General features: G+C 44.0%; 1 protein-coding gene across 3 annotated transcripts in view; it reads right to left on the bottom strand.

Annotated features, from left to right (window-relative positions):
* Positions 1–20,870, bottom strand: part of SCG5 (secretogranin V) — a 118,260-nt gene that overhangs the window by 36,157 nt on the left and 61,233 nt on the right. For 2 of the 3 annotated variants that reach the window (XM_050800124.1, XM_050800126.1), the window contains exons 1-2: positions 20,067–20,287; positions 18,071–18,303 (exon numbers count right to left, since the gene is read on the bottom strand). In XM_050800124.1, coding sequence (XP_050656081.1) covers positions 18,071–18,296 — 226 coding nt within the window. In that variant the 5' untranslated portion in view covers positions 18,297–18,303; positions 20,067–20,287. Of the gene's footprint in view, positions 1–18,070; positions 18,304–20,066; positions 20,288–20,870 lie in introns of those variants that run through there. The other variant, XM_050800125.1, reaches the window with a different exon arrangement.

Below are 20,870 nucleotides of genomic sequence, written 5' to 3'. Positions count from 1 at the left end.
GCCATATAAGTCCAACACTTACAGAAAGCAACCTGACAGCATGTAGGAAATGGGGCCTAAACAATAGGTACAGAGCTTGACTCAATTATTCTTCTTTTCATAGAAATACATACCCCAGAGAATTTATCAAGACTGGACACAAAGGTTTATACACAAATATGTTCATTGAAGCCGTGTTTATGATGGGATAAACTGGAAAAACTCTAAATGGCCATTTGGAAAAATGCTTGGGTAAATTGAGGCAAAAACATATAATAGGATATAATGCAGCTACTAAAAATAATTACATTGATTTTAATGTAGGGATAGGCTCTTGATACAATATTAAGTATAAAAATACAGATAAAAGATTTACTGTATGATTTTAAAAACTACCTATGTGTGCACAGAAAACAGACTGGAAGAAAACATAGCCAAATGTTGAAAGTGGGTATCTCTAGGTGGTAAGATTATAAACAATCTTTATTTTGTTTTCTAAATGATCTGCAACAGCTTTTATTATCTTCATAAGAAAAAAATACTGAAACATAAGTAATCCATATAGCATCCTTAAAGGTACCCCAAAATTTCCCTCCGAGCGTGCGATGGCAGAAAAACAAAGCCTCTAGAGCCATGGGTCTCCACAGGGGGTCTGATTTTGACCTTCAGAGGACATTTGACGATGTCTGGAGACATTTTCTTTTCTTTTTTTTTTTTGAGATGGAGTTTCACTCTTGTTGCCCAGGCTGGAGTGCAATGGTGTGATCTTGGCTCACTGCAACCTCCGTCTCCCAGGTTCAAGTGATTCTCCTGCCTCAGCCTCCCTAGTAGCTGGGATTACAGGCATGCGCCACCATGTCTGGCTAATTTTGTATTTTTAGTAGAGATGGGGTTTCTCCATGTTGGTCAGGCTGGTCTTGAACTCCTGACCTCAGGTGATCCGCCCACCTTGGCCTCCCAAAGTGCTGGGATTACAGGCGTGAGCCACCGTGCCTGGCCTGGAGATATTTTCTGTTGTCACAAATGGGGGAAATGCTACTGGCAGCTAGTGGGTAGAGGCCGGGGATGCAGCCTCCACCACAGAGAATTATCTGACCCACATGTAAATGGTGCCAAGGGTGTAAACCCTGCTCTGACTTGAATCCTGGTCCTATGCCCCTTCTGTTCCATCTTGGCATGTTGTTCACCTGCTCTAAACCTCAACTTTCCCTTGTAAAATAGAATCATCTGCATATGATTTCTGGGGGCAAAATAACAAGCGTTTGGCACACAGTAGATACAAAATAAGTATTTGCTTCCTTCTCCTACAACACTATTACTCAATTTTGTATTTCCTTTTGCTAGTTATAGCAAACTTTTGCAATTATGGAAAAAATATATTCTACCCTTTAAATTATATCTCAATTATCCATTTCAAATATAATTGTGGAGTCAGTCAGGTAAGCTTTGTTGTGCTCTTCCCAGATTCTACAGCTTTAGTATCAGGTTGATACCATGAAAAAATTAAATTGATGGCTGTACAATATTGATTACCCAAAACTCATGAAGGCAAATGTCTTAAGTACTAGGGGTAATCGAGGTGAAATGCTGATCTTCTTTTGGGGTCTGCCCTGCAGTCAGAGGGCTGAGTCTGGAGAGCACCTGAGAGGGGTGCAGGGCACCCAAGGACAGCAGCTTGTGTATCATGCGTGCATCTCTCATTACACACCAAAGCTACATGTGAATGACCTAGGGCTCATGCAGTCATCTGGGTTAGCTGGATCTTTTTCCTCTGCTGAATAAGCTCTATTAATAGATCTAAGGTAGGCTCATTCTTACTGCTTCTCCATCAGAATAGTGCTGGATACTTGACACCTTTGGGTAGACCGAAGAGAGGCTGATGGTCATTCACGCAGTCTCCTTGATGTCCAAACCAAGCGAGGGAGGTGATCTGATCTGCCCGGGAGCACGGACGCATGGAGGCAGTGTCAGAAGATGGCCTGGGTGGGTAGGCAGGCTGCAGGAGGAAGCTCTGTAGGTACTGAGAACTCTCTCGTCAGAGCCACGGATCTGGCAAGCTGGGAGTAACCTGACCACGCCTGCCTGCAGGTAGTTTGCCTGTCCACAGCCCAGAGCCCTAGGCACCAAAACTCTGACTGAAAAAAGAGCCAGAGACCCTTACGAAGCTCCAGTGTGCTGCAAACAGACCTAGTGAAATGACAGACGACTGCCAAAAATTCTGTTCACTGACCACACGGGGAAAAAAGAATCCTTCCAATATTAGTATTATGCATCATTTACTGTCAGAATAACTGCTCTTTCCTCTCTTCCTTTGCAAACATTTCAGACCACAGCAACTGCACTGTTGCCATGTTTTTGCACACTTCAGTGACCAAAGGCTATTCAGAGTCTGGACAAACTCAGCAAATAGTTCCTCCCATCATCTGCTGAAGATTTATATGTGTGTGTGTGTGTGTGTGTGTGTGTGTATATATATATATATATATATATATATTTTTTTTTTTTTTTTTTTTTTTTTAAGGAAAGCAAGCCAGATACGAGAAGGGACCCGCTGGTTCAATTCAGGAGACAGGGGTCTTAGGTAGTTTACAGCAGAGGGATTCTTCCCAGCAGGCCCATCCATTCCTGCTGCTCCGGAGGAAAACCTTAGTCACTCACATCTTGTCCAAACCGTGCAAGGCTTGTTGACACAGGCCTGCTGAGCGGTCGTACCAGAAAGATGGCATCAGGAAGGTCCCTGGGCTTCTGCAGGGCAGGCTAGCCTTCTGGCCTGGCTGTTTCCTCAGCCATAATCTCTGTCTCATGCAAAGAAAAATTTGAACGGGCCACTGGGGGAAATGACCAGTAGTGCCAGGAGCCTGCCACAGATCCCTGCCGGCAAGGCCTATTGCCATGGTCATTTTAGGCCCTGGATCAGTGTCCCTCTGTCTTGGTCAGACCAAAAGCCAGCAGGAAACTCTTCCTCCTCCCACTCACTGCACTGCCACCTGGGCACCTGGGATGGTCTAACTTGCCATGAGAGGTCCGTGTCTGACACTCTGGGAGCTTATAATCAAATATGTCCAAGCGAACAATCACCTGGAAAAGGTGGAGCTCCTAGAGGAAAGATCCATTTCACAGATTATCTGGCACATGCTGTGCAGTGCAAGTACAGGATGCGCAGTGGCGCGATCTCGGCTCACTGCAAACTCTGCCTCCCGGGTTTACGCCATTTTCCTGCCTCAGCCTCCCAAGTAGGTGGGACTAAAGGCGCCCACCACCATGCCTGGCTAATTTTTTTTTGTATTTTTAGTAGAGATGGGGTTTCACCGTGTTAGCCAGGATGGTCTCGATCTCCTGACCTCGTGGTCCACCTGCTTCGGCCTCCCAAAGTGCTGGGGTTACAGGTGTAAGCCACCACGCTTGGCCCTCTCTGACAGTTGTTCGTGCTGAGTGACTGAAGAAATACCTACCTCAGTCTCCAGAGATCCCAATGGTGTTGGTGCCATCTGCGCATGTATTTGAGCAAAACAAAGGGAAATATCCAACTCACCGTCCCATCCAATAACACTGCTACCACCCCTGCCGCCATCGAGGGTATCGCTAGACTGCTACCACCCCTGCCGCCATCGAGGGTATCGCTAGACTGCTACCACACCTGCCGCCATCGAGGGTATCGCTAGTCTGCTACCACCCCTGCCGCCATCGAGGGTATCGCTAGACTGCTACCACCCCTGCTGCCATCGAGGGTATCGCTAGACTGCTACCACCCCTGCTGCCATCGAGGGTACCGCTAGACTTGGGGCAGCCTTTTTATCTGCAAGGACAGAGAGGTGTTACAGAACATTCTGTGGGCAAGGTGCAGAAGAGAGGCTGGAGCTTCCCAGGTGAACTTAGGGGCCTGAGTAATATAGACCATGTGCCACTGTGCCCAGATGCTCTTCTTGCCTGAATCTGAATCTTTTCCATCTACCCCTCCTCAAGGAAGTCTAGCTCAAGTTTGATCTGTGATGTCTTCTCGGGGGCCAATGCCCTATCCCCTTCCTGAACTCCAGTGGTGACTGTCTGTCTGATCCACATACAGGGTTCTCAGCTTTTATCTAGTAGGTTGCAGCTGTGCATTTTAAGTTTGATGTCCCTCTCCCCCACCTAGACTTCAAGTTCCTTAAACAAGGGCTGTGAGTCATGATAAGAGATGATGGACAGGCCCAGGTACTCCTCTTTGCCATTCCCTGGATATCAGTTTGTATCACATCCTTTTAGCCGGCCCACCTCACTGGGGTGAGGCACTGCATGAAAACACTTTGTTACTCCTAATCTTTGCTGTGTTTTGTTATTCTTATATCTCTGGATGCCTCTAGACTCAAGTACCAATGGAACATGCTGTAAGGGAATGGAAAAGTAAGGGGAAAAGCAGTCTAATTCTGTTCCATCTCTGATTTTCTGCAAACACACTCAATTCCTCTGGTCAGAGTTTAACCTTCACTGGAAAGGTTAAAAGATGATAGTGTCTGATGGGGATCCTATATAAACAAGTTAGATGCACGTTTATGGGTTTTGAAACATATTAGGGCCACAGTTCCTGGCATGTAGTAGGCACGCAGTAATTACTGAGTAAATACCAGTGGAAATGTACTAGATAATATTTTGATAGGCTATTTGGCTCAAAGAAGTGTACTGATCATAGGCTGCCAGAGATGTCCACAAGAGGACAGTGTGTTCCCAAACCACGGAGAGCAAGCTTTTCAATTCTGCACACCTTTCTTCCACTGACATCTGTTATATCCACATGGACAGGTTTCACTTTTAGTTTGGCAGCATAGTCTCCTTCCCTTTAAACCTGCTTCTATAACCTATTTCATGGCAGAATACGACATTTGTAAAGTCACAAGGGCAAGAATGGAACAGAGCAAATTTGAGTATGAAAAGTTGCTATTTATGAGTTTTTAGAAAGCATCCATCCTCATTAGAGTCACATGTTTCTCACTCCTAAGGTTAACACCAACACAGAGCAGCGCACTTAAGGCCAGGTGGGAAATTGATTCTGGCAAAGTTTAACAGGCAACTACTGGGGGCAGTTTTCTGAGGCCACGTGAAGGACACAGGGAACCTAAGATAGAAAGATATGACGATCTTCCAATCCCAAAGCCACTTACACCTGGAAATATATATATATATTTTTATATATATATATAGAGAGAGAGAGGAGGATGAAAGAATTAAGGACCATGAGAATAATGCTTTGCACCTGTGTACCATTTTATACTTTCCAAAATACTTTTATATATATTATTTAATTTCTCTGCCCTATCAACCCTGTGAGATGGACTGGACAGTTTATCTCCATTTTTAGATTGGGAAGCTAAACTTTGCAGGACTGAAGGGACTTGTTCAGTGCCACGCAGCTGATCTGAGCTAGGACTAGAACCCCTGGGCATCCTGCCTCAGTGCTCTTCCTGCATGCTGTGCAAACCCAGTCCCCCAGCCTCCACCGCCAGTGCCCCTTCCTCTACTAACATCACACAGCACACCATGGTCAAAAGTGCACGCTCAGTTATATTTGTGGTGTGAAATTGTGGTCTGCTAAACCCTTTCAGCCACCTTCAATGGTTTTCTTTACCAACTGTGGTGCCCAAGGTATTTGCACCAATTGGTTCCAAGAGGGCAGTTTGTCAGAAAATTTGCTTCCAGAAGCGGCATGTCCCTGAAACACCATCCACTCAAATCCACATGTGGTTTACCACGACTCCCAGCATCGTTATAGTTTCTCAGTTAAATATCACAGGATTGTACTAGTCTACCAGGATAGAAGACAGCTGGTTGGGGAGACGCATTTAAACCTAACACAGCTGCCCTGCCAACAGCACATTTAACTCATAAAGCTCAAGCGGTGTGATTGTGGGCAATGTTAAACTTCTTTAACCTTTTTAAAGGCTGCATCAAATGAGACAGAATATAGAAAAGTATTTCTGCAAACCACAAAATATATACCATTTAGTTACCACAATTCCACTTCTACATGTGCCTGATCCACTTTGTCAATTACCTGTGGGAAATTGTTGATTGTGGCTTCCCTGGTGAGTCCGCAGGCTTCCTGTTGCCTCCCCCTTTCTCCAGATGGCATGCCTCAGGTGACATGAAACAGGGTCCCGGCTTGAACACTCTGAGTTTTGAACAGATAGGTCTGGGAGGACATCTGCCAGAAGTCTGTTTGCATGAAGAACTTAGAAACCTCCTGGAGAACGCTCACACTGAGGGAAAGAGGAGTCCGGCTTGCCAACCCCAAGGCGGCAGGCAACCAATAATGCCTTAGTGGGTCAACGGGAAGGATGGGATGTTTTAGAAACTATGGTTTCCAGTGCTTAGCTTTGTCTCCATGTCCAACCCCAACATGTGAATCCTACAGAAAGCTGTGGGGCAGAGGGGCAAAAAAAATAAAGCTATGTTTCCCTAAAAACTCTCTAGTATTTAGGGATGTCAAGGCACACTGTCTTGCTCCATTCAGGCTGCTGTGAAAAAATACCTTAGACCAGGTGATTTGCAAACAGCTGAAATGTGTTGCTCACAGCTGTGGGGGCTGGGAAAAGTGCCTGCAGATTCTGTGTCTCGTGAGGGCCTGTTCCTCACAGATGGCTCCTTCTCACTGTGTTCCATGGTGGAAAGGCAAACAAGCTCCCTCTGGCCTCTTTCATAAGGGCATGGATCCCATTTGTAAGGGTGAAGCCCTCATCACCTAATCACCCCTAAAGACCCTGTCTTTTAATACTATTGCAGTGGGCATTAGGTATCAACATATAAATTTGCAGGGGACACAAACATTCAGACTATAGCATACACTGAAGGGATTTCCCATTGCCCTCCCAAGTCAGCACCCACTACAACAGAACACTCTGAGGCTGCATAGCTTGGGGGCACCCACCAGCTGCAATGGGAAACAATCACAGCCGAAGGGCATGGTGGTGTGAACTTAAGGGGACAAGGGGAGGAAAAGGGGAAAATGGGTAACTGTCCCATGGAAGTGGACCAGTTCATTATGCCCACGATCATATATGGTGTATGCTCTATGATCTCCAGAAATATGTAGAGCACTTTCCAGGAAACTGCAGTCCTAAGTGACCAAGTATGAGAAAAGCCAGTGACTTTTAGGTTATTACCGTCAAAATGCTCCAGATGTATTTACAGGTTGTGAAGCCTGGATAATCTTGACTGGAATAACACGAGTCCTACTAGAAGGTGTCTCAGAGGTCAATGGCTGTTTCAAGGGAGCAAATATGGCAAGGTTGTTTCAACAAGTATTTAGTGGGTGTTATTTGCCTGGCCTGGTCTAGGCACTACAGACCACCATGTGGTCAAGGTGTAGCCCTTTCTGCATCTGTACAGCACCTATAATCCACTGGATCAACTAGCCAAAGAAGCAGTGTGATGTGCTGGACAGACAGAAGAGGAAAACGCCAGGGTCCGGCTCAGGCTCTGATCCCACAAATACTAGCTGGGCTATGGATGGAATGTTTGTGTTCCCCTTCAAATTTACATGTTGAAGCCTAATCCCCAATGTGATGGTAATAAAAGAGGCCCCAGAGAGCTCTCTCATCTCTTCTGCCATGTGAGCACACAGTGAACATCAGCCACTTACCAATCAGGAAGCGGTGTCTCCCCAGGCACGGAGTCCGCCGGCACCTGGGTTTTGACTTCCCAGCCTCCAGAACTGTGAAATCAATCTCTGTTATTTAAGCCACGTAGTTTGTGGAATTTTTGTTATAGCAGCCTGAACAGACCAGAAGACAAGCTGTATCCCTAGATAAGTCACATCTCTGAGTTTCTTCTTCCACATTTGTAAAAGGTGGCAAGGAATACTCACCCTCCTTGCCTGCCTCCAGTGATTGTGAGGGTAAGCATGACGCTGTGCATGAAGACAATTTGAGACCCAGACCCTATTAGAGAGATTCAAAAGCAAAATACCATATTTATGTGGATTATAATAATTTTCCTGAGAAAATGGGAGCTTGATGACAACTGTGTTACTTAATTTTACTCCCCAACACCCTATTAATTTCATGTGTCAGACTGCCTAGGTTATAGTACCCAGTTGTATGATCATGAGCCAAACACTAGATTTTTCTGTGAAGGTATTAAAGTGAGTAACGTTTAAGTCAGTGGACTTCAAGAAAAGCAGATTACTCTCCATAATGTGGGTGGACTTCATCCAATCAGTTGAAGACCTAAAGAGAAAAGACTGAGGTCCTGCGACAAGGAAAGAATTCTGCCTCTGGACTGTCTTCAGACTCAAAATTATCAACTCTTACCCAAGTCTCCAGTCTGTTTTACAAATTTTCAATTTGCCAGTCCCCACAATTATATGAGCCAACTCTTTAAAATAACTATCTCTGTCTCTCTATATATTCTATTGGTTCTGTTTGTCTGTTTCTCTAGAGAACCCAGGATTTACATCTGGTTCTAGTGACTTCCATACACTGGGCCTCAGACTTGCCCAGGTTCCATCCCATATAGAAGTGAACATTTCACAAGGATTATTCTATAGTCAGACAACTGGCAGAGCAATTAGTAGTTGCCATACAGTAAACTTAATTTCAGGAGTTGTTATCTGGTTTTCTGTGTCCCTCTTTGATATTCTAAGATAGTCACATTTTATTTAAGGAATGGACTAAAGATCTCACTCATGTGATTGAAAATTCACAAAATTCAAGAACAATCCTAATTGAGGATGATGACAAATTCTGCTATCATTGTTTACAATTACTAAGCCTACTACTTTGAAATTGTGATTCTTCACAAATTGTTATTTGGGAAAGATTCACATTATTTCGCATTTTGTGCATGCAATAAGACTGTACTAATTTTTTACATTGTACTGTTTCAAAGACACATGAAGTGTTCACATAAAATTCCCCAACACCCTATTAAGATTATTTTCTATTTTGTTCCAGGTATACGCTTCACTAAAACATTTATTACTATTAAGCAAGATATAAAATAGACAAAGATAACACTTTAGATCTTTTGATCTACAAGGTATCTAGGAGTTATAAAAAGTAAATATTAAAAGTTTATAACTAGTAAATAACTAATAGTTACAGCTATAAAAGTTAAAAATAGCGCTGTCCAAAATTTTAAAACATCGAAAGACATTATCAGTGTGGTGTATGAAATGTATAAGCAAAGGAAAGAGATTTGGGAGACTGCATGCATTTCATTCTTGTATTCTTATTTTAATTGAGCAGGTGGCTAGAAATAGTACAGTGCTTGCAAACATCTGAGGTCAAAACTACCAAAGCTCTGTATCCCAGCACACCTTTGCCGCTTTCCTTTTTCCCCAATGGAGGAAGGAATGACCTAAGACGCAGGCCAACACCTGTGCTCCAGTCCTCATCCTCTCCCACCTCCACACTTGCTGCTCCCCATCCCACATCTTCAACTCTCCCTCTCTGCTGGTTCTTGGCAATGAGCACTTCAGCAAGTTGAATTTCTCACATCCTACAACAACCTTAACAGAAACCTTCCTCAGCTCTGAATCATTCACCCTTCCCTCAATCCTTCCACAGCTATTACTCATCTCCCCTTTACCTGACATTCTGGGAACACATTTATACGTTGTATCTTCTTCCTTGTTTCCTATTATCCCCTCCATGCACTGCGGCCTGCGGTGGGCCCCCACTACTCCCCAGAGCCAGATCTGCCCAAAGGCCCCACAAAGTAGTAACTTCCGTGTTGCTACCCGCAGTGAACACTTGACATCCAATGGTTTTTATTATTTCATGTGACCTCTCCGCTGATCCTGACAGAGGTAACCACTGCCCCTTCTCGGAACACTATTTCCTTGTTTTCATTACACTCTATCTTTCTGGTTCTTCTCCTTTCTGGCCGATTTATCCCAGTTTCCTTTGTGTTTTCTTCTTCATCTACCTGGCCTTTGTCTTAGGTGCCCTGCTGTTCTCGATACCCACCCAGGGTGACCCCATCCATTCCTACAGCATCAGCCACCACTGACACAGGGATGACTCCGAAACCCTTCCTTTCCCAGATGACTCTCCTGTGCCATACACATCTAAGTGCCTTCTGGATACCCAGGGCATCTTAAACACACACAAACATGTCATCATGTTCATCTTTCCTATCCTGTCCCCCTCCCAAAAAGAACCTCCCCCTGTTTCTTTTGAATTTCTCATTACTAAACATGCAATTGCTCAACAGAGAAAACTGAAAATCATCCAGAGACTTTCACGATTGAAGTTCAAGGTGGACAAAATGTAACCCCAAAGGCACGGGTGCAATGGGGGGTCCCAGTCCATTCAAAGATGGCCTACAAACCCAATGTTCTCATTGGTTCCTCCAGGGTGAGGATGACCTAGAAACAGATTCTAGTCAAGATACATAAGAGTCAGCTGCACTGCTTTCTCCAACTGCAGAGAGCGACTAGCCAGAAACTGAGGGTCCCCTACTGTTCAAGGTTTGCTTCACCCTCCTATCCTCAAATGGGAAGCAATCGTTGCCACCCTGTGATAAAGCAGAGGCACTGCCGCTCCTTTACCAAAGCCAAAGCTTGGCAGAGTAGAGGCTCCTAGAATCTACCTCTTCAAGGAGCCTATCATCCACAGGACTCTTTCTCCACTTGGTATTTATTAAGAAAATAACCTTGGGTCTCTATTTCTTTTTTTTTTTTTTTTTTTGAGACGGAGTCTCGCTCTGTCGCCCAGGCTGGAGTGCAGTGGCGCGATCTCGGCTCACTGCAAGCTCCGCCTCCGGGTTTCCCGCCATTCTCCTGCCTCAGCCTCCTGAGTAGCTGGGACTACAGGCGCCGCCACCACGCCCGGCTAATTTTTTGTATTTTTAGTAGAGACGGGGTTTCACCGTGGTCTCGATCTCCTGACCTTGTGATCCGCCCGCCTCGGCCTCCCAAAGTGCTGGGATTACAGGCGTGAGCCACCGCGCCCGGCCGGGTCTCTATTTCTAAGTGAAAAATTTGAAGTCCAACAGTCAGTGTTACAAAAAAGGATTTCTTTTTTTTTTCCTGAGATGGAGTTTTGTTCTTGTTGCCCAGGCTGGAGGGCAATGGTGCAATCTCGGCTCACCGCAACCTCTACCTTTTGAGTTCAAGCGATTCTCCTGCCTCGGCCTCCCGAGTAGCTGGGATGACAGATGCCCGCCACCACGCCCAGCTAATTTTTTGTATTTTTAGTAGAAATGGGGTTTCACCATGTTGGCCAGGCTGGTCTCGAACTTCAGACCTCAGGTGATCCGCCCGCCTTGGCCTCCCAAAGTGTTGGGATTACAAGTGTGAGCCATTGCGCCTGGCAGAACGTGGGTATTTTAATGTTTGGCAATATAGATTTAAAATTATTCAGAGCCATCAAATGTGAATGTTCATACAGTTCTATCTTAATGGCTGGATATCTGGTGTTATCACAGTGCTAGATATCTGGTGGCCTAGAACTGTGGGGAAACTGAACAGCTGGCACTGAGGAGCCATCTTTTACCTGAAGCTGTTAATGTTCTGAAAACGAAAGCACATTTTCCGGTTAGATTCATCCAAGGCCATCGAAGGCCATCATCAGTGTCAGCTGGCACAACCAGTTCTGACTCCCAAGAGCTCCCATTTCACAGCACATGGTTCTCTGAATCAGTCCCTTGGACAGTTGGTGGCTTTATTCGTTTCTGGGGATAATACAACAACAGTAGCCATTTAGCTATGTCTTGGAGACCAGCGAGCAACCGGCTGGGCTTGGGAGAATATGGTTACTGCTGAAATACATGGTGCACTGAAGCATATCTGAACTGCATTGCTAACTGATGAGTAATCAAAAATTAGATCTGGGCGCCGGGCGCGGTGGCTCACGCCTGTAATCCCAGCACTTCGGGAGGCCGACGTAGGCAGATCACGAGGTCAAGAGATCGAGACCATCCTGGCTAATACGGTGAAACCCCGTCTCTACTAAAAATACGAAAAAAGTATTAGCCGGGCGCAGTGGCGGGCGCCTGTAGTCCCAGCTACTCGGGAGGCTGAGGCAGGAGAATGGCATAAACTCGGGAGGCAGAGCTTGCGGTGAGCCAAGATCGCGCCACTACACTCCGGCCTGGGTGACAGTGCAAGACTCCGTCTCAAAAAAAGATAAATAAATAAATAAATAAGATCGGGGCAAGCCATTAAAGGTTGAAAACATGTTGTCGATAATCCACAAAGTGAGAGGAGGAAGGCCTGCAATTCAGTTGCTAACAGCACCCACTGATTGCACGTTAAGAGTGGGCTGGACAGCCCATTTTATTTTATTTTATTTTTATTTTTCAAACACCAACTCGAACCAGATAAGCCCATTTTATTTGGGCCCATTTTATTTGACAGAACAAGGCTTAGAAAGTTGCCAAGATTACACATAGCTAGAAAATAGCATGGCTACGGCTCAACCCCAGTTATCTGCCATAAACATATACACTCTTTTCTTCATGTAATGCCAAGTAGGTCCCTGTTTGTCTTTGTGTTTCTATCTGCTTTGGACTAAGAATTTACACATTTGAAAGACGCTCCTTACCAAGCTGTTTTTAAGGCACCCATGGAGAAGTTAAACATAACCCCCAATCCTCTCTGGATGTTTTGGCAAATGCTTCTACCCCGTGACCATTTAAAGCTATTAAGGACCAGGAGGCTGGCTACCAGGGTTCAGGAATCCTCCAAAAGAAACTTCTCGTCTAGTTGGCCTCTGCTGGTTTAGTCCCAGAACTGCAAAAAGTCCTTCTAGCTCCTTGGGAGGCGCTGTACAAAGGGTACAAACCTTGCACCCTGGTGATCACAGTCACAGTCAATTCTAGATAACAGACATTTTTGCTCAGCACATTATCACTGAGCTCATGGCAAGAACTTCTAGGCAGAGATTTTTAAAAACGCAGAATAGAAATGGAATATTTTCCTTGAACTAAAAGGAAGAAAGGGCCGGGCGCGGTGGCTCAAGCCTGTAATCCCAGCACTTTGGGAGGCCGAGAGATCACTAGGTCAGGAGATCGAGACCATCCTGGCTAACACGGTGAAACCCCGTCTCTACTAAAAAATACAAAAAAAAACTAGCCAGGCGAGGTGGCGGGCGCCTGTAGTCCCAGCTACTCAGGAGGCTGAGACAGGAGAATGGCCCGAACCCGGGAGGCGGAGCTTGCAGTGAGCTGAGATCCGGCCACTGCACTCCAGCCTGGGCGACAGAGCGAGACTCCGTCTCAAAAAAAAAAATTAAAAAAAAAAAATAAATAAATAAATAAAAGGAAGAAGAAAGGCTTGACAGATCCAGATGTAAAACAGTATTTACATACTTATTGCCATTAGATATATTTATTTTCCCCAATATTATATATTAATTCCTCAAATATTTACTGAATGCTTACTATGTGCCTAGAATACGTTGCAGTTAATAAACAGATATAGCCTCATGGAGCTTACATTCCAGTGGAGAGATAAACAATAAGCAAGAAAACAAACAATGATTATAAATGACAAAAAATGCTATGGAGCTTAAACAAAAAAAAAAGAGACTGCAACAGAGAACGGAGGGGGGTGCTACTCAGACAGGGCAGTCAGGCAGGCCTCTCTGAGTGGGTGACTTTGAAACTCGCTACACAAGGAGTGGGAGGAACAGCCTGTGTTGATAGCCTTGAGGTGGGAAGAGGCCGGTGTGACTCAGGGCCAGAATGCGCGGAACCAAGTCGGGGGTACAATTGACCGGAGCTGTGGATCCCCGTAGGTCATGGCAAGAAAGGTTATTTTTACTCAGGGTGCAATGGGAAGCCACCAGTGGAACTGTAACTACGGAGGTGACAGTAATATGGTTTAAACTTTTCAAGTTTAACTCTGCCCTTCCTGTGAAGAACAATTGAAAAGGGATCAAGAATAAAAGCAGGAAAATGAGTTAGGAGGCGATTTCAAAACTTCATGCTAGACACGATGGTATCTTGGACCAGGGTATTTGGAGTAGAGCTAGAGAGAAGCAGACAGGCAAATTGCACATGGATTTTAGAAATAAAAAATGAAATAAATTACTTAAAATTGAGGCATGAAGTGTGATGGAGAAAATCAAGGATTACTGTAGGTATTTAGTGTGCATACATGGCTAAGCAGCGGCACTACTCATTTAGACAGAAAAGACTGATATAAACAGGTTGGGGAAGGTGGTGGTTTGAGAAATCAGGATTGAAACCTGGCAATTTAGCAATTAGTGTAAGTCTATGGATATACAACAAAGAAGTGTGGGCTGAAATACAAACACCAGAGTCACGAGCCAAGAAATGGATGAGAGTCAAGAGAATGAATGAGATCAAGTAGATAGAGAATTGAGGGAAATAAGAGAAGTGGACCCAGCACTGAGCCCTGGAGAACTTAACATTTAAAGGCCGCCAGAGAAACCTGTAAATGAAACTAACAAACAGGTAAAGGAAAAAAGGAAAGCCCAATACTTACTTGTTTATTTAAGGACTACATTTCTTTGCCCTGCTACTTTGCTGTTCACATTTATTTCCTCAGCACCTAAAACAGTGCCTGGCACTCAATAAATACTAGTTGGTTTGATGAATGAGTGGTGAGAACAGTGGGCTACAATGGACCAGGAGAGAATGAGAGGTGAAGAAGTACAATCAGCATGTGAGGAAAGGTTGCTGTGAAAGGCAGCAGAAAATTGGAACAGTAACTAGAAGGGATATGGAATCAAAGAAGAAAAAATTTTTTAATGGGATATATGATACCTCCCTGACCTAACATTAATTTATACTGATAGTATATTCCTATACTAAAAGATCAATTTATAATTCTATATTTGAGAGGAAATATACACATTTGTTAAAATCCATTGATCATACAATTAATTTATTAAAGTAGACACGATAGGTATTTGTCTTCTATATACCATGTGTTGGGCAGTGAACAAGTCTGCCTGCAAGGAACTTAACACCCAGTAATTATCTAAAGTGATGATGATGATGATGATTCGTTTAGAAATGATTTCCTGGTAGTGCGGTTATCCATGCTAAAACTTTATTTTTGCTTCTCTGGACTGGAACATTACCTGCTTACAAGTAAGTGAATTCAAATCCTACCCCTAAGCTAAACAGAAGGTTATAGGAGTTAAGTAACTTGCCCAAGGTCACATTAGTAATAAATGATGAAGGTGGCATTCAAATTCAGGTGTCTCTGACAATGGTTTGTGCTCATAGCACCATGTTAAATGTATTTGAAATTCACACCAGAATACGGTATTACTGTACAATATAATACTATATTATGTATATTCTTTCTGTAACAATTAAAAATAAACTTCCCCAACTTGGTTCTTCATAATAAAATCGTGAAATCAGTGTTGGAAGGGTATGGAAGATACTCCATGTGTCTGTCAAAGAGAATTCGCATCAGGGAGTGTGAGCAAAGATAATGCAAATAAATGGATGAGGGGAAACAATAACTAACTCACATGAATACATGATCAGACCACCCAACAAATTCAATGCCAAGGTCCCAGACTGGGAAAAACCCAGGCTTCTTCTTTTGTTGTTTTTGCCCGAAGTATCTTTGGACTATTCTCTTTGTTAGTTTTCATCCTAGCTATAGCAGACAATTCTAGGATGACTCCCAAGATTCCCACCTGCTGGGAATATAATGAGATATGGGTCCCTTGTTATATGAAAAAGGTCATGGGATAGTCACTCCCAGGATCATATTACATTATAATCAGAAGACTGAGGAGATATTCTCCTTCCAGCTAGGAGAAGTCACGTGGCTTACAACCTGCGGCGGCCTCTAGGAGCTGAGAGGGGCTTTGGTTGGCTGACAGCCAGCGAGAGAAAGGGAACTCAGTCCTACAATATAATTCAGATGGAATTCTGCCAGCAGCCTTCACGAGCTTGGAAGAGGACCCAAGCCGCAGCCAAGACGACACCTCTGGTCAGCACCTGAACGCTAACCCACACCAAACTCCTGAGCAGAGGGAAACTCAAATAATAAATGAGTGCTGTGTAAAACGGCTAAATCTGTGGTAATTTATTATACAGTAATAGAAAACTAAAATTCAAGTCAGTGTGCATCCCTTCCACAGACACCGATAGGGCAGACTTCAGATTGCTATGTTAGCACATGATTCCAAGGGTAATAAGGGAAATTGAGTTGTTAATTCTGAATTGTCCTAATCCATGATCTTTCATGTCTCTGTACCTTTTCTTTATTTTTTTAGTTTTTTTGTGGGTACGTAACAGTTGTACCTCCATGCCTTTACACTTATGGTTCCCTGATGGACTCTTACTCAAACTTCAAAACCCAGGTCACATGTTGCTTCTTCAAAGCAGCATTTCCTTAGAGCCACCCCACCCACTCCTGAGCAGACTAAATTACTCCTTCTCTTTGCTTCCACGGCAGCAGCTTGTGTGTACATCTATCAAAACACCTGCTGGGAGGCACTGTCATAACTTTTGATGTGTATCCCGGCTTCCCTCTCCACTCAGACTGTGAATCTTTAGGGCAGAGCTGCATCAGTCTCCTGCCTAGTGCCTGGTATATAGTGGGTACTAAATAGTTGGCTAGTGGAGGGAATGGAGTCTCTGGATAAACATAGGCTTTTCATGCCCTGGGAGTGGCTGTTTCTTTTCCAGCGCAGCTGATCAGGCCTCAGGTATTAGTGGAAACTCAGAGAGCCTTCTCCATGACAACAGCTTAGGTGAATAACCAAGCACTTCCTGCCTTAAAAAGGTAGATATTTATTGTTTGTCTCAAAAGAGCTGGCCTGAAATATATAGGCGTGCTTGAAGTAACAGGTGACAGATGCTGAGAAGGATTGAGATTCTCCCCAAAAGGGATGACAGGAAGCTCTGTCGGATTTGTTCTCATTCAAGCCATGTGCTAGGTTTGCATGCTTGCTGAGTCAACGCATTTGTGTTAATCTACTCCTGAAATCAGATGTCAACCTAAACAGACTACAATCTCACAGAATTAGTTTTACTCAATGGCTTAAAACTATGGGTAACAAAACAAAAATGAGAATCATATATCAACAATATTCACGACATTCACAGAACCCTGGGGCAGATAGCATTTTTAGAAAATCACAGACTCAGGCAAAATAGCATAATCAATCTGTAGGGAACAAACAGCATTTGTTTGGTATGTTTTTAGAGATAATTATCATTTTCCTTCGGACCTACTCCATGGGCAAATCCCTGAACTATAAGGAAATGCTCCCTTGCATTTAACTTAAATTAACCATGCTACCTCTTTAGGATTCTGCCGTAGTGGAGAAGGAGATCATTAGAATCAGAGGATAAAAATCAAGGCATGGAAATAAAGCATCTGTCTAATGCTGCGTCACCAGCTCACAGGAGCTAGATTCTCTTTATAAACAGATCATTAAACAACAAACAAATGAGGTACTGCTTACTAATACAAGTATTATGACCACATTGCCAGAAACTTGGAAAACTTCAGGGGGGAAACGGTCTTGCCACCTTAAAACAAATTATTCTTAATTTATTATTTAATAAAATTGTTATATTTTTAAATATTTTCAAAAGCTTTCAGCGTAAACTCTTAATGTCAGTACCTCTTTTGTCTCCTCTCGGGTATACTGGAGTCATTCCTAAGAATCAAGTCAGATCCTGTAGGTTCTACATTTTGAAGCTCTTTTACAAGTCCTGGCTGGCATTGACCCAAAAGGCAGCTATCTGACGACACAATTTCAGTAAGATCAGCAGTGAGGAGAAAACATCAGGTCTGGGTTCTAAGCTTTCTTTAGCGATAACACTAGATGCTCCTTCATTCATTCAACAAACATTAATTGAGCACCTATTGCATACCAGATGTTGTGCTAAGTGCTAGGGCTACAACTGTGAATTAGACAGATAAGGTCCCACATCTCACAGGACTTACATTCTCATGTGGGTGTGTATATGTAAGTATGCAGACACTGTGTAGAGGAAGAAAGGGAAAACCATGAGAAAGCAGAGTCTCTTAAAGATTCGCTTCCTCCTCTGAAAAAAAATGGGATAATAAAAGCATCTACTTATAAGGTTATTGTGAGGAGACGTGCACAAATATATTATTTAAAATGCTAATGGAAACTTCAAACCATCAGAACATAGTAAATACCTTCGATGCTCTGGGGGCCCACAAGATTCATGGCCTGGTGAGCTGGATATTCCACTCGGGGCCTGGCAATGCCCAATTGCTCCATAACGCCGTGAAGCAGCCTCTGGATATCTGTTTCTGAGACCCTGTCAGGGGTCCGGGGGCTGTAGGCAAATGCTGGAGTCCATCCCGATGCCAGCCAAAACAGTAAGCCAGATAGCATGGTAGAGACCATCCTGGAGACCATTTTTAACCTGCAGATAAAAGACCAAATGTATACTGACTGGCTACAATCAGCAATTGTGATAATACAATTATAATGATGCAACTACTCCAGGTTGTGGTTCAAGGACCACTCAGAAAGAGGATGTAATTAAAAAATCCTTAGGAGGTTGCTTCTGTCTTAAGTTTCTATGCTAGGCACAACATCATTGCAGAAAGGTATTAAACAAAACAGTTGCAGGTATCCATTTCCCTCTGTTTGCATTCTTGGGAAAGCTAGGCTGGAATGGCGGTTCTTACTCATAATTTTTATCCTCCTTGTAGCTCCCTGAAAGTTCTGCGTTACTCCTAACTTCATCACTCTCTCCTTCTCTTACTAAAACAAATAAACCAAACTTGCCTCAATTTTGAGAAAGAGATAGTGGCATCTTGAGTTTTCCCAGTCTCAGGGAAGAAAAGGCTAACAGGAGGGAGTCAGGAAGACACAAATGGTAAAGAAGCTCAGGCAGGTTGGGAGTGGTGGCAGGAAAACATTTTAGTTTAGCAAATATCCAATACGTTTGAGATCCTGAAAGGAAGGAAAATGTTGCTTAGATCCCGCCCTGCAATCTGCTGGGGTAGTTTGAGGTATGTTTACTCAGCCACATGCTGAGTGATCGTGGGCAAATCCCTCGGTTTACTCCTCTGCAAAACGGAGATAATAAAAGCATTTACCTCATAGGGTTGTTGTGATACATATTAAGAGTGTTTAGGACAATGCCAGGCACAGAATGAGCCCCTATATTGCTATTATTATGTTGGTAACATTGCCTTACAGTTCTGGAGGTTAGAATTCGGGGAGGCAATGGTGGTCAAAGGGAGAAAACTAGCCTGAGGGTCAGCCTGTCCTAAATGTTGGTTTCTATGGGTATGTCTGCAAAACAAGGGAACATTATCCTTGCAGCTTACCCGACAGCTGCTTAACCTGTTGGGATGGATGCTTCAGGCAGCAGCCTTGCAAATGCCTTTTTTTTTTTTTTTTTTAATATACTCTTGTTGCACTCACTGCAACCTCCACCTCCCAGGTTCAAGCGATTCTCCTGCCTCATCCTCCCTACCTGGGATTACAGGCGCCCACAACCACATCCGGCTAATTTTTGTATTTTTAATAGAGGCAGGGTTTCACCATATTGGTCAGGCTGGTCTCGAACTCCTGACCTCAGGTGATCCACCCCTCCTCGGCCTTCCAAAGCGCTAGGATTACAGGCGTGAGCCACCATGCCCTGCGCAAATCCTCCTTCTAATCATTCTTCTACTGGGGATGGGGGATGGGGGATGGAGAGATGGGAGGCGGCAAAATTGTGCATTTCCTTCACTGAAACTAAAATTTTTATACCCTCCAATTTCTTTTTCTGAAAAAAAAAAAAAAAAAAAAAAAGCCTATTTCTAGTCACTAGATACAAATCCTCGCTCTCCAAAGAGCTGGGAGTAGCTGTTTTAACAGCAAAATCTGCAATTCTGATGGAAAAGGCTGGAGGCAGGCACGAGGCTCTCCATCTCCATCTTTCCCTAGTCCACTCTGAATGCAGTCTTTCACCTCCATTCCAGCAAAAGCCGTTCTGATTTGATGAACTGCCCAATCTCCTCCCTCAGTACTCCCTTCCCCTTACTGATAGCCAAACATTCTAATCCTACCCATCCTTTGTCTGACCCCAGCCTCCACCTCGAGGATTTTAGCAGGACGCCCTCCCCCACTGGCGATACTAAATCTCGGCATGGCAGCAGGCGGCCGAGCCGACATCAAAGCTGTACTCACCGAGGAGCAGCCCGAGGAGCCTACTGCGGTATGGGCCTTGGTGGGGGTCAGGCCAGGAGCGGGCGAACTGGAGAGCTCGTGCGTCACCTTCCTCCGCATCTTAGCTCCGCCCCGGCCCCTCCTCCAGCAGGTGGAAGTTAACTCGCCAGGCGTCCGCAGACTGCATCCCCGATAAGTGAGCCTCTCACCGAGCCGCACAGCTCTTCAACCCACACATTCTGCATACAAACCACTTGACTACATTTCCTTCAGCTCCATCGACCTCTGTGGCAGTCATTCACCTCCTTTCTCAATCTCAATTACAATGTGCCAGATCACCACTAGAGCACACCTTTAATTTTGCCAACTTCTAGAACGTGGTTTTGTTTTGTTTTTGTTTTCAAAGTCTTTTAGCTTCAAGAGGGAAGAGGCAATGAATGGTAGAGGGACAGAACATGAAGTCCTAAGAACTTTTAATGGTGGCTATGATAAGGTATACCCTGCTCCGAGCGGCCTCTTACTGATCAGGAAAACTATGAGGACATTTAATACAAGAAGCTAGAAACTTTCATTCAAGTGATAAACTTGAACATCTGTAGAAATACCAGCTCTGAGTGTTATTTCTAAACTTCCACACAAACCATCAAGTAAAACTCCACTTTGGCCTGAAGAGAAACCATACTCCCGGCATACTGTAGAAGTATGTCCAGCTAGTCCCAGATTCTTAAATGAGGGTTTATGGAGCACCTACTATGTGCAATGTTGAACACTGAAATTTGTTCAAATACTAACATCGACATATAAAGCCACACAATAAATATGGCA

The sequence above is a fragment of the Macaca thibetana genome, chromosome 7 (assembly GCF_024542745.1).
Source record: "Macaca thibetana thibetana isolate TM-01 chromosome 7, ASM2454274v1, whole genome shotgun sequence".
Taxonomy (NCBI): domain Eukaryota; kingdom Metazoa; phylum Chordata; class Mammalia; order Primates; family Cercopithecidae; genus Macaca; species Macaca thibetana.
This window is presented reverse-complemented; position numbering and strand designations above follow the sequence as displayed.